Below are 14,954 nucleotides of genomic sequence, written 5' to 3' on the forward strand. Positions count from 1 at the left end.
TGAATTATTTTTAAAGGGAGTTAAATTTGGCATCTGTGTTGATTTTAGTGATTTTTTTGAAAATGTTGCAAAGTTGTCATTTTTACCGCAAGCCAAACAACAGTAGTTCACGACTCCAGCCATGGTGTAGATTGATTTTGTTCAAAAAGTTGCAACGTTATTAAAGATGTGCCCCAATTTAAAGACTTCTAGTTGTAAGTAGAGAAGAAGAAAAAGCAACAATAGGGGTGCTTATAGTGTAGTATGTTAAACCCTTGTTAAAAAAATAGTACGGATTCAAGTATCGTGTTCACTTCTTGGGTTGTGAATTAGGCACAACCACAATTAGAGCTTTAGGTAGAGGCCACCAGTGGAGCCCAGCTCTGTGCATCAGGTCAGGTGTTGTATCTGATTATCTCCAGGATGGGAGAGATTGGAAAAATCCACTTGATTGGCGCCACTCTGTACGTTAAAATATTTATTGGTTAAAGATGAAATGCATTATAATGTATAAACCACCAATAAAATAATTATAAATGAAAGGAGGCACGTTTCAGGCTCGCACGGAGCTCGTCATCAGTCCAAGTTCGTTAAAACCTTGAAACGTGCGCCTTGCTTTGATAATTCATTTACTGATGGTTCTATGTTCATATAAACTACCTTATTCATATCATCTTTAAACAATACATATTTTAACATACAAAGTAGAGCAAATCAAGTGGATTTTTCCAGTCTCTTACACCCTGGGGAAAAACAGAATTTAAAGACTTCAATGTCTGAAATTCCAGGTGCAGCAAATTTTGGCAAAAAGCCCTGCCAAATCAATGCAACAAATAAGAAGGGGGAGAAAAGAGCAAAAGATGGGATAAATCCCCTCTCCACTGCAGCATACTTAGGGCAGGTAAAAAAGGCACAAATCCACCAATGCAACAAAAAAGAGAAAATAATGGAAGTAATTTACTAAGGGCCGAATCACGTTTTACCGGCGGGTTACGCAAATTTTTCAGCTTTGCGGCGATTTTCCCTGTATTGCCCTGGGATTTTGGCGCACGCGACCCGATTGTGGCGCATCGGTGCTGGCATGCATGCGACGGATATTGGCGCGTGGCCGAACGAAAACCCAACAGATTCGGAAAAAATGCCGCATTTTAAATAAAAAAAAAGTGTCGCGGGACACGTGCTTAACTTCACCAAGTATAGGATCGTGGACTCCGGCGGGCCTTGGCGTACTTCAGCACAGCAGACTGGTGGACGTCGGAGGAACTGCCTTAGTGAATCGCCGGAAGACCCGAATCCACTGCAGAGAACGCGCCGCTGGATCGCGAATGGACCGGGTAAGTAAATCTGCCCCTGTGAGATAAAATTCCCCTCCCATTGGCAAGAGCAGAATGACCTGCATTCTCTATATCCACCCCTTGGTGTGACCTGACATCTATATCCTCGTACTTTCGGTCTAGTTTATTCCTCTCTTTTTCAGCCACACAAAGGGGCGGAGTTTGGAATTGGTTGGTACCAAGAAACAACTTTGCTACCGGCTACCTCATCCACCCCCACTACAAAATACAATGCATATGTCCCTGATACTTAGAGATGTATTATTCTCTGTGGATTTCCACATTTTTCTTGTCTTTTCAGATCGCCCTGGATGTGGCAGGATGTAAACCAATTGCAAATGTTGTAGATACGGCGATAGATGTCTTTTTGTGCAGCTATGTCATTGATTCAGTGGTAAGAAATGACCTGTTTCTCATCAAAGCATTCAATTTGAGAAATATTAATAGAGAACTTGAGCTGTATTTATATGTTAAGTGGAACTAGGGGCATGGTACTATAGTATCTCTTACAGACAGAAGTTTAATTTTCTAGTAAGATTTCATTTTATTTCTACCTAAGGTGTTACATTATACAGTATCTATTAAAAAGTCATGGAAAAATAGAGCACATTGGGCAGAATGGATGTCTCATGCCTACAGCAAAGATGTTCTCATCACATACTGCTTTGTGCTGTATCTACAGAAGAGTATATTGATAGCCTTCTATTTCTAGTAGTGTTTCAAGGCTCTTTTGTAGGTTGGGCATTGACTACTCAGAAACTATATATAGCTGGCACAAGAGTCACTGTTTTCCCTGCAGGAAAAACTACCATCCAGAAGTTCATGATGCGATGTAAGACTTGTAATGATATACCTGCCCTATGGGACATCATTAAAGTTCATACGTGACACCTTAGCATGACTCTTTTCCACCCTGTGACTCCTTACAAATACAGCAGTCAAAGGTTTTCTTTTATTGAAACGCTAAACCTCCCAAAATATAGAAGATCCTTTCCGATCATATCTCTGTACTAGCGGGTTGGTGACTGTTTGGCCTGAATTTACTTGACAGATTCCCTAAACTATGTGTTTTTGCTTAGTAAATTATAAAAGTTGTTTTCTTTCTTTTTTTTTTTTTTTAGAATTCCTTCTGGTTTGGTTTGGGAGGCGCTACAGTATTTTTAATTCCTGCTATAATTGTTGCTGTCAAGTTAGCAAAGTTTTATCGTAGAATGGAGACAGAGGATGTTTATGATGAGTAAGTACAGATTTATGGGTGAATAATAGTGATCGGTATGTTAATTAAAAGGGAAACTCCACCACATAAATGTTGTCCTTGTATATTTGAAATGTGGCTTTTCTATTTGATGTGGGCATCTAGACTAGAGGTTGTGTTGTTATATACAGTCTTCTAGTCTTCACTTCTTCACTTACATCATCTCATTCATCTGGGAATAGTAAGATGGAATTGGTGAGCTGAAATCCCCATATTCCCAAAACGAGTTTTAATAACTTCAATAACAATAAAGTACTTCAATAACGATCTTACTGAAATATTGACCAATCCATCTGACCTAAATCTCAGTTGTAGTGGTCCTTTGGTACTGTCTTGTCCTCTTTATAGAGTCTCCTACAGCTTATCTCTTGAAAACTTTCATACCTGTCTGCCACCATTGTGGGATTCTGGAAGACACTATTGGGATGGCTGCAGGGGTGTCAAAATAACACAAAGTGTACTTACCCCGTTCCAGTTACCGATTCCTGCAACAACCCGGTGTTACTTGTCTTCAGCATCTGCATCTAGCCAGAGGTGGGGGACCCCCTTTTCCCAAACACTTCCTTATTTGTCGCTTAGTCCAAGCAGGACATAGGAGATGTCCTGAAATTCTGAAAAACTACTTTAACTGTTGTCCTCTTCTTATTTTAAGCTGAAGCTATTGCTGGCCACGACAACATAACAATTAAGCAGCATGAGCAGGGTCAGCGCCAACACTGGGCATACCTGGGCAAGTGCCAGGGCCCAGAGCTGCTGGGGGGCCCACATAAGGCTGTATATAATGAATCCATAGGGGAGAGAGGGGCTGTATTTAATGAATCCATAGGGGGTTGTTTGGGATGATAAACTAAGGAATAGTTTAGGGAACAGGAGACTGTTTTAGTTTCAGAATTTTTAATGAGGCTAAATGAGTTCACTGCAAAGGGGCCTACCGCGGCTCTGTCTTCCAGGGGCCTACTGAAACCTGGAGCTGACCCTGGGTAAGAGAGAATTGGCGTAGTCAAATACAATAGTTGGCAGCTGTTCTGTATGCACTAGTAGTGTTATAATGAGCAGCTTTTGCTGCAGCCTAGTAGGAAAAAATTTTGCACCAAATCTCCATTTTAGATTTGGCCAGGAGTCACAGCTTGAAGAATAGTAATCTCTTGCAGAAACTTTTCCTTAATAATTGGCCTTGCATTCACTTGTGCTGCTTGCACCAACTTGTGGTTGTGCATTAGCACCAAGTAAGAGCATGACCATCAGTTTATAATGGTAGGAGATTCTGTTTAGAAAGAACTAACTTGTTCCAGAATTTCAAAACTGCTCAAATTGGGGAGTCAAACATATCATTGTTCTTTCTCTTGGACAGAATTACTTCTCTTTTCCCTACAAGTGGGTTGTAATTTGTGTTTTGTGAAAGATCTAGGTTTTTCATTTGTAGTGATGACACACATATCGGTATGGTGGTAGGTTAGTTAGGTGATGCCTTTGAAGTTGTGAAAATGGATCTACAGGAACCTTAGAACCTAAATTTGTATGTAAGTCGGATCAGGTATATTTGTATGTGTAACTTACTTTTGGTCCTTGTGACGATTTGATTTCCACAATTTTGAGTTGCCATGGGCACAATGATTACCAATAAAGCTGCATTGCACTCGCCTTTGATAACTATTACAGCTGTTCATTGTAGCCTGGGGATAAAGTTCTGTAAAATACTAGCATCCAGAGGTCTGTCTGTAACTATGAGTTGTCTGTAAGTCGAGTGTCCTTAAAGGGGTTTTCCCAGGAAACAAGTTTGGCCCTATCCACTGGATAGGGCCTAAATTGCTGATCAGTGGGGTCTCAAAGCACGAGAGCAGGGGTCCGATGTACCTCCTTCGGACACCTTGTCTCTTCCCGAGATGAGCGGAGCAGACAGCTGCATCTCTATGGAGCTGACAGGGATTGCCAAATACTTCTCAAGGCAGATATCTCGAACCTCATCTGATCCCTCATTCTCGTGATCTGTGGGGGTCTTATCACTGAGACCCCCACCGACCAGCAAGATAGGTCCTATTCTGTGGATAGGGCCTAACTTGTTTCCTGGGAAAACCCTTTTAAGTGGGGACTGCCAGTATGTACGTGGTGATAATATTGGACTACAATCATTCATATCATATTGGAGAAATCCATGAAGGAGCAGAACTTGAAATTGTATGCAAACCTACATTTATTCCCCACATGGCACAAGTTATGTTATTCCTCATTTTCATACTTAAAGCTAGCAGATTTTTTAGTTTTGATAAACTTGCTCTGCATGTCTGCCGGATTTACCAGCCTGAATGTAGAACCGCTGACTTGAACACAATGGGGCAGATTTACTTACCCGGTCCATTCGCGATCCATCGGCGCGTTCTCTGTGGTGGATTGGGGTCCGGCCGGGATTCATTAAGGCAGTTCCTCCGACGTCCACCAGGTGGCACTGCTGCACTGAAGACCATCGGAACGCACTCAAGTTCACCGGCCTATTCCTAGTGAAGGTAGGTGCAAGCTCCGCAACACTTTTTTTTTTTTAAATGCGGTGGTTTTTCCGAATCCGTTGGGTTTTCGTTCGGCCACGCCCCCCGATTTACGTCGCGTGCATGCCGGCGCCGATGTGCCACAATCTGATCACGTGCGCCAAAATCCCAGGGCAATTCAGGGGAAATCGGTGCAAATCGGAAATATTCGGGTAACACATCGGGAAAACGCAAATCGGTAGTAAATGACCCCCAAAGTGTCAGCTTCTGTTCGGCAGTTCTACATTCAGGCCCGTAAATATCGTAGACACACAAAGCGAGTTTGTTAGAACAAACTCACCGGTTTAGGCATCAGAATCTAAGATCTAAGTGTATCTAAGTGTATGAAAACGGAGATGGTTGTTTCATCAAACTGGATATGTATATGGTCAATCCAGGGCATTGTCTACATGAAACATTTTTAATTCATATCTTCTACAGAACCACATGACCAACTAAATAAATTTGCCATGTATTATGTCGTTGTGGCCAAATGTGTCTGTGCTAACTGGCTTTTCTTCTCTTATCTACAGTACTTCTGTTTCAGGGACTTGGCATTTTACTTTATGATAACTGTTTTTACCATTGGACTTCCAGTACCAGTACCATACCTCTTTCTTCTGTTCTATTCACTCGCTGAGAACCTTTACCTCTCTATACATTATCCATATTTCCTTATATTTTGCATTCACCGATACAGACAAGTCATACAGATCCCATTGACATATACTGGTGCTACCGAAACGCACTGCATTGTCTAGAGGTGCTTTTGGCACTAGTTCCGAAATGTAGAACTATTCAGGACTGACCCACTAGAGCACAAGTTTATTTTTTTTGTAATTTTTTTTTTTTTTTTTGTATTTATTAACAATCTAACTTTGCGGTAATTTTCCCTCTTTTATATCTTGTAGTGTTGAAACTGTCCCCATGAAAAAGTAAGATTTTTTTAATGCTATTTTTGTGTTTTTTGTTTTTATTATTTTTTTTTTGTTATTTTGTATAATCTTTACAGAGGGGCTATCTTGTATTTTGTGATACCTTTTAATGTGTCAGTCTGTGTTTTATCTATGTATTTTATACCAGGATCACTAATTTTCCAAATACGTATATGCACGTTTAATTGGGGTGATATTAACTCCATTTATTTTGATACAAATTTGGATTTTTATTGCATGGCACTCTTCTAATTATCCTGTTACTTTCACATAGTGTCACATAGACATAATATGACAACTCACATTGATTTTATATTTTCCCCATTTTTTTTGTCGTTTTTTTTTTTTGTTTTTACATGAAACATCAATTTATTTTTTCATGCAATTGTTTTATTACAGTATGGAAAATGGTAATAATGGTTATCATAATGAGTATTTGTATGGTATACGCAATCCTATAATGACCAGGTAAAAAAAAATTCAAAAATTAAGAGCATGTTTTTCTGATTTTTATTTTTCCATTATTATGCATGCGTTATTTTTTTTTTTTTACATTTTTTTGCATGATATTTGGCTGCAGGTTGCATGGATATATTGTAACATATTTTTACATGTCATTTATTAATCTTTATAGTTGGTTAATTTACTTGTAGGTTCCATCTAGATTTTTATAGTCAGTCGTCCAGGATTTTTAAAAATCCTACATATAGCTGGGGCCTACAAAATCAATAGGTACCTCCTCCTTCACTCCCATTCACCTACGGCTCCACCCACCACTGCCGGGTTTTTTTGTTTAAATTGTCACATATCTGCTATAGCATGAGTTTCAGGCTATCGCAGGCAAATGGCAGAGGTTTGGATATTTTTTACATTATCTACTAATGGTTCACTGGTCCAACTGATGGTGCTGAATCTTCTTCCAAAAAGAATATATCAATTTGTTTAGCTCCTCCTTCTCTAAACCAAGCTCTCCACAGATGGGACTGCATGTACAATGGTGCTCTTAAAAATGCATTGAAAAAGTGGAATGAGCTGATCTCGTGTCCTACTTTAAAGAAGACGTGATGATTTATTGCATGGCTATTTTAGGTTATAGACGCATGAGTGTCCAAATGTGGCAGTTAGTGTGCCAGTATTCAATTATTGCAAACTTATATGCCGAAAAAAATTTGATAGACTCCTTACTTACTCAAAAAGAAATTTCACAATTCTGAAGCCAAAAGTTGGGGAAATTCAGCTTTGAAGTTTGTCTGCTAGGACAAAGTCTTAAAGGGGTTGTCCATTTTGAGCAAATAATTTATATGGTTTGTGTAAGGAAGAGTTATACAATTTTCCAATATACTTTTCTTTATCAATTCCTCACAGTTTTCTCGATCTCTTCTTACTATCGCTCAATAGAAAGCTTCTATGATTACTTCCAGTGGACAGAAATCTGACCATGGTCACACAGGTGCACGGCTCATTATATCAAACAGCTCTGATTACTCTCTATGACACTAGTGAGCTGTGCACCTGTGCGAACCATGGTCAGATTTCTATCCATCGGAAATAAACATAGAAGCTTTCTATGGAATGACAGCAAGCGGATATCTAGAAAACAGTGAGGAATTGATACAGAAAGTATATTGGAAAATGGTATAACTTTTCCTTACACAACCATATCAATTATTTGCTGAAAGTAGACAATCCCTTTAAATAACAGACATGGCCTTTCTCTGTTATTACTGGCCAGTCACAATGATGGACAAATTGTAATGATAAAATCTGGGCCCATATTTTTTTAAACACATAATACACATATAAAAACATAAAACTATATATAAGAATACAGATTTGTCACATACGGATCCCGATTTAAGTCACTATTTTATAAGGCAAAGGGTTGAGCTCACTTTACGTGTTGTTACGTGAGATGTTAAAGAACTTGTCCGCTTTGGACAGTTCCTTTTTATCAGAAAGTGTTAAATGAATTTCCTGGGGGTCATTTCAATAGAGGGAGCAAATATTGGCCCCTAATGATCAATAGTAAGGTTTTTGGCCACCACTTTTTGGTGGGTCCACTTCTAGTACCTCGAGGGGTATTCTTATCTGGGCATTCACATTTACCTTATATACTCGAGTATAAGCCGACCTGAGTATAAGCCGAGACCCCTAATTCTACCACCAAAAACTGGGAAAAACTATTGACTCGAGTATAAGCCAAGGGTGGGAAATGCATTGGTCACAGACCCCCCCACGATATAGCCAATCAGCCCCCTATAGTATACAGCCAGCCCAGCCTGGCCCCAGTAGTATGCAGCCTGCCCCCAGTAGTATACAGCCTGCCCCCAGTAGTATACAGCCTGCCCCCAGTGGTATACAGCCTGCCCCCAGTGGTATACAGCTTGCCCCCAGTGGTATACAGCTTGCCCCCAGCATTAAAAAAAAAAAACTTATATACTTACCCTCCGGTGGCCCCGATGTGCAGCGCTGCTCCCCCGATGTCCGCGCCGCTTGTCTTCAGGCTTCCGCGCCGCTTGTCTTCAGGCTTCCACGCCCGTCTTCTTTCTTCTGCTGGGCGCCGCCATTGACGTCATACTAGGTGCCGCCCGGGGGAAAGACATGGTGGCGCCCAGCAGAAGAAAGAAGACGGGCACGGAAGCCTGAAGACAAGCGGCGCGGATGCCTGAAGACAAGCGGCGCGGAAATCAGGGGAGCAGCGCTGCACATCGGGGCCACCGGAGGGTGAGTATATAAGTTTATTATTTTTTAAGTATTTTTTACTCTTTATTGACTCATGTATAAGCCGAGGGGACATTTTTCAGCACATTTTTTGTGCTGAAAAACTTGGCTTATACACGAGTATATAGGGTAATTCACATTTAATTTAATTCATCTGCTTATACAGTATATACACTTCTTCAATTGAATGTACCTGTGTACATAATTTCCCATAAATGTGGTCATGTTGTTCTTTTAGAAACGAGATTGCTGTCCTTGGATATGACCCCCTCTGCACCCTGGTAACAGTGGCCACACATGCACTTGTCAGGCACTCGACTACTTTAATTCAGCGTCCTTAACCATATGCAAAGACAATTTGTGCGATCACTCCAGCAGCAATCTCGTTTCTAAGGGACAACACAGCTATATTTATGGAAAATTATGTATTTTTTTTTAATAACATCCAATTGAATAAATGTATGTATATGGCAGATATATGAAAATGTAAACGCCCAGTCAAAAATACCCCTTTAATAATTTCCTTTAAGAATCTTATTTAAATTTGGGATCTCTGAAGTAGATGACTCCTTTAATGAGTGCCCGAGGCTATGTCTATTTTGTCTGTATGCTTTGCCAAGAGTCTTGCAGTGCCAGCTTTTGTGCGATGTAGAGCTGCATGGTTTCAATATGTAAAGCTTAAAACAATGTTGAGTTTTCCTGAAGAGATGCCGGCTCACACCTAGTGACATCGTTTCTTGAATTTCCTACTTGAATAGCTTATCTTCATTTGACACTGTGAGTAGATTCCCTCGAGCTTCAGCCCCACCACGTCAAGATGATTGATGAAACCTTTCCAGTTGTTTGAGATTGTGGAGGTATCATATCTGTTCTCTGTAGCTTGACTCTTGGTCACCATGGCTCCAGCTTTTGCCTCTGTCCTTTACTGTTACTAAATTCTTGAAATTCCTATTCACAACTTTTTTTTTTTTTAACAAAGGTGCTTCTGCAATAAGCTACATAATTATTCTCAACAATATTAAAGTTTTATTAAAAAAATCATATTCTGTCTTTGAAAAATGCATAAAACTGTACTACATAAATGAATATCAAAAAACAGTCCTTTCTATCCTCATAAAAACCCATTTTTGCCTCAATGAACAGCAAGTCAGAGGCGGCGTACCTTTTTCGGCCAAGTCTACCCATCCCTCCAATCATCACTCCCAGCTATTCCACGCCTCCTCCAACATCTTTCTCCTTGCTCGAGAAATTCCCATGTCTTCACACTGCTATGCATTTACATGTCATGCACCATGAGGGACGGTGTGAGTTGGCGTCCTCTACTGGCGCGGATTCTTCCCATGCGTTGCTGGGCAGTGAGAGCAGCATGCAACTCCCAACTGAGTTTGCTTATCGTTGGCCAAGCCTCACTGTACAGCAAGGAACGGGGAGAAGCCACGCACATGACAAGTGCCTGCGTAGCAGTGTACAGGGGCGAGAATTCACCAGGTAAGTAGGGTGACGATGGAGGAGGGGAGGAGTATCTGAGATTGATGTCAGGAGGGATGGTTGGCTGGCCAAAAAAGACATACCCCCACTTACTTGGTGTTATCTCTCCGACTAAAGAATAAGATAAGACCACAAGACTTATTTGCCACAAGAACTTTGAATCTTTGAATTTGTTTATACTACTTTTTTTTTTACTTTTTTTTTATTGGAAAGGTTTTAACATGTTATCACACAAAACAGAACATTGCGATCTGTACCAAAAAAAAAAGGGCCAACAGTGGCCAACAATCTGGTGGTGTCACCACAGCTTTTCTACAATAGCACAATAGGGTATATTACAATGTAGAACAGAATATAAGTCACAGTTAGACTGTTTCAACAGAATAAGTAAAATACATCATTCTTGTATTCCGGGGCATAGAGAGATCCGGGTGTGTGCTCTCTCCTATTCCACGGCTGGGAGCAGGAGGAGGCTTGCAGCGGGGGGCGTGCATAAATTAAAAGCCGGGGAAGCCAAGAGGTACTCGGGCACCGTCTGTCTGAGTGCCTCTGGCTGTTTTACCAAGTTATTACTTTATTATTAAAGATGCAAGAAAATATGTTAAAAATGGTCCCTCCATCCCCAAATGGAACTAGCAGTCTAATTAGGACACTCTACCCCCAGTAAACTGGTGATGGATGTCCTTTAAGTTGCCCAAGGGATGTATGAAATGGAAGCATGCAATTCCTATAACTGTTCCTAATATTTATAATATTCCCAGATTCAGCATCGGTGACTTCCAAGTGTTGAGAATACTTATGTTCCTTTAGGATGGCAGTATGCTCTGAATAAATATCATTGTATAATTATCTCTGTCTGTACTAACTTATACCAAATGTTTAGTTTGTTGATGACTTGTCGTTCTGGTGATATAAACCAGGTTGCTTGTTTTCTGGCTGTGTCATGTGAAAGCTATTTATTGTGCGTTTTATTTTATGCGACATATAAGATGCTATTGACATTGTGTGTGAAATCAAACCTTGTGGTATTATGTCTTCATGGTTTATGTCATACAAACCTACTTATAATGGTACCAGGTATCAAAAGAAATAAATCAAGAATATATAAGGGACATCATATATCAACTTTATTGCAAAAAAAAATAAAAATTAAAGTGCTTCATAAATTAAATGTTTTTCGTAAAAAGTCTGGCAAAATCTAATTAAATTGGAATTTTGTCATAAACTAAGTTCATATCTTCGTTCCTTGATATTTTTCACATTAAATGAGAATTACAGCTCCATTAATTGCATCAAATGTTGAAAACATACAAAATGCTAAATTTCGGAAAAATCGGAAAATTCTAAAGAAGTAAAAGTCTAAATAGAAGTAGTTGATACATTTCTCAAAGGAACTTGTCATGTCGTTGTTCCACTGTATACTGGCCCAGCATTAAGTATTGATCTCAGTGTGATTTCAACTTTACATCTCTATATGCAAATTTACATTAACTAGTTATGAGGGCTGGAACAGCTTCATCTAGTTATGCATTAATTCTACAATATCATGTTCCATAACGTGTGATGGTTATGTCCATCACTTACTGACTTGAACCAAATGCCCTATGATCTGCCATGCTTCATTTAAAGGAAATCTACCAGCAGGATCAAGGATTGTAAACCAAGCACACTTGCATGTTGGGCTTTTGATGAAATGAAAGGAAATCGGAGCACATCCTCTAAATAAGGTATCAAACTTTAATCCTCATTCTTTAAAATACATTGTACAGTGGTTGAACTAAAGCCTACACATTTTGAGTGTATCCCCGCTCTTAATCATGTCTATGCCAAGAGAGGGGATACGCTCGAAACGCGTAGGCTTTAGTTCAACCACTGTACAATGTATTTTAAAGAATGAAGAATAAAGTTTGATACCTTTTTAAGAGGATATGCTCCGATTTCCCTTCGATTCATCCAAAGTCTGTGATGACCACACCTGTAGTCCAAACAGGTTTGCCTGTGCACTCCTATGTGTGCTAAAACACAAGCCACAAACCAGCAACTAAATCCGTCGGATCGTCTGCCAACCCCCGATTTCTGTCGCATGAAAGCTGATGCGCCAAAATCCAATCGCGTGCGACACAACCCCCGATATATGTTCAGCTTTCTTTATCATTCCCATTGACTTGAGTGGAAACTGGCTGCGCATGTGCCATAAACTCTCCATCTGATGGAGCTGCGAGGAAGCAGTCAGTAGAACCCTGTATTTTTTGTTCCTATCATGCATTTCTCACATATTTCATAATCAAGTCAGAATTATCCAAGCTGGGAAAACTATTATAACTACATAAAACAGCTTAGCATTGGTGTCTATAGCAGGTGTGGCGTTGAGGAGATTTTCCTAATATATTTGATTAACTGTCAGAACTAAGACTGTTGTAAGGGGTTTTGAATAACTAGTGGTATCCAAAGAAATACGGAAGAAAATACATAACCAAATAATTTAGCAATTAATTTAAGTATCACATATGGGGCAAGGAGCAGGTTGAATCATTGACGACAGTGACAAATTCATAAAAAGTTTAGAATTAAAAACAATAATAATTAGGTTTTGTTAAAACATGTCTTTACTTTGTTTTTACATGTATCTTCCTTTGTTCATTTCAGTGCTATGGAACAGTGGTAGAAGAAAATGGAGATTCTGGTGAGTACAGCTAAACATCCTGTAATGGACAGTACAAATAAGAGCTAAACAGGAAAATAAAATGTCCCTTATGAGCTACAAAACAAGAAATTGTAGGCATTTAGAAAACTAGAAGTGGAAGGCCCAAGGCAGGTTGAAAAGATAAGAAAATCCCTTGTAATAAACATTTCAAGCAACCAACTAAATGACAATAGAAAGCGTCTACACATTATTCCTTGGGCATGCCTAGAATGTAAAAAAAACTCATATATAAAGTAATAAAATATGACATACGGAAATGTGACTAAATGTCCAAAAGGAAGGGACAAAATTATTCAGGGCACTTTAAGGAGAATTTCAAGAACATGCGCACCCCTTTCCAATCTCCCTTCTATTGGTCATAAACACATATACAGGCAGTCCCCGGGTTAAGAGCAGTTCTTAAGTTAAGCAGTTCTTAAGTTGAATTTGTATGTAAGTCAGAACTATATATTTTATAATTGTAGCCCCAGCCAATTTTTTTTCATCCCTGTGACAATTGGATTTTAAAAATGTTGGGTTGTCATAAGAACCAGGATTTATAATAAAGCTTCATTACAGACACCTGTGATATCTGTTATAGCTGATTATTGTAGCCTAAGGCTAATGTACAGTATATTAACAATTACCAGAGGTCCGTTTGTAACTGCGGGTTGTTTGTAAGTCGAGTGTTCTTAAGTAGAAGACCGCCTGTACTTTACTCAAAAGGGTTTGTTTGGGGTTTGAAAAACATGGCTTCTTTCTTCCAACATCAGTCCTACCCCTGACCATGCAGCTAAGCTCCATTCATTACTACACAGTTGAGCTACAGTAGGGGCACAGACCATGGTGAGGTTTGCTGCTGTTTTTGGAAATGTTTTTTAATTCTTTGGCAAACCCTTATAAGGGGACGTCCATCACCTAGGATCTATCAAACAATCCTGATGAAGGCTGTTGATGTAGAAAGCTGTTGTAGATGTGGTGTTACTGTTACGTTCTCCATTTTTGCCAAAAAGTTTAGAAAAAGTTTACCGTGCATTTAATTAATGTAACTTTTTTAAGATCCCAACCTCTGATTCTGCCCTTATTTAGATCAATAATTACAAGTCATTGTTTCATATAAACATTATAGCTTTTCTATTATTTCATTTATAGGTGCAGCATTATACACTGAAATCACATAATTCCAGGATCCGGAGCTTTTTTGTAACTTGTAACACTTGACTGTTTGAGTGGCCACACATCTTCCTGGATTTCCAGAGTTTTCAAAAAATTTCCTTTCCAAGAATTACATGTGGACTGTAGAGAAACTCTAACGAATTCCATATTTGTGACACTTCTTTTAATTATCTGTAAAATCTGTCACTGCCAAGAAGTATTGCTATGTATAGCAGAACTATGGGGGTTGAGGACAAGTGTTTACACTAGTAGTCATTTTTGTATGACAAACTTTTGTATTTATACTCACTATTTATTATGGTATTTTAGTTACATGTTCTGTAAAAAGAGGAATAATCCAAGGGTAATCACGTACCATTTCAGTTTGTAAATCTTCACTTGTATGGTCAGTAAAAGTAAACCTTGTTTAATAATATCCGATGTGGTGTAAGTCATTTCATGAAGGCAATTCAGGAATCTGTTTTTGTGGAGCTGGTGATCTTCTAACCATAATAATATTTTTCTAAGCGAGCATTTAAATACAGGCAGTCCCCGGGTTACATACAAGATAGGGTCTGGAGGTTTGTTCTTAAGTTGAATTTGTATGTAAGTCGAAACTGTATATTTTATAATGGAAGTTCTAGACAATTTTTTTTCTTTTGCCCCAGTGACAATTGGAGTTTCAAAATTTTTGGTGTAATTGGACCAAGAATTATCAATAAATCTTCATTACAGACATCTTACAGCTGATCATTGCAGTCTGGGAGTATAGTAAAGCATCCAGAGAGGTCACCAGAGGTCACAGTGGGCAGAGGGGTCCGTCTGTAACTATGGGTTGTCTGTAAGTCGGGTGTCCTTAAGTAGGGGACCGCCTGTAGTCAGTAA

At 39.3% G+C, this 14,954-nt stretch overlaps 1 protein-coding gene across 12 annotated transcripts in view; it reads left to right on the forward strand.

Moving 5' to 3' along the window:
* PROM1 (prominin 1) overlaps positions 1–14,505 on the forward strand; it is a 106,681-nt gene extending 92,176 nt beyond the window's left edge. For 6 of the 12 annotated variants that reach the window (XR_011849900.1, XR_011849902.1, XR_011849897.1 and 3 more), the window contains 7 exons: positions 1,615–1,707; positions 2,435–2,550; positions 5,999–6,022; positions 6,422–6,490; positions 9,502–9,600; positions 12,878–12,914; positions 14,067–14,505. Coding sequence is in view for 5 of the 12 variants with exons in the window: in XM_072126052.1 (XP_071982153.1) it covers positions 1,615–1,707; positions 2,435–2,550; positions 5,999–6,022; positions 6,422–6,490; positions 12,878–12,896 (321 nt within the window). In the remaining 7 variants the exon portion in view is untranslated. Of the gene's footprint in view, positions 1–1,614; positions 1,708–2,434; positions 2,551–5,620; positions 5,914–5,998; positions 6,023–6,421; positions 6,491–9,501; positions 9,601–12,877; positions 12,915–14,066 lie in introns of those variants that run through there. The other 6 variants (XM_072126052.1, XM_072126047.1, XR_011849903.1 and 3 more) reach the window with 5 other exon arrangements.
* The last annotated feature ends 449 nt before the right edge of the window (positions 14,506–14,954 follow it).

This window comes from Engystomops pustulosus, chromosome 1, assembly GCF_040894005.1.
Source record: "Engystomops pustulosus chromosome 1, aEngPut4.maternal, whole genome shotgun sequence".
In the NCBI taxonomy this organism is placed as follows: Eukaryota; Metazoa; Chordata; class Amphibia; order Anura; family Leptodactylidae; genus Engystomops; species Engystomops pustulosus.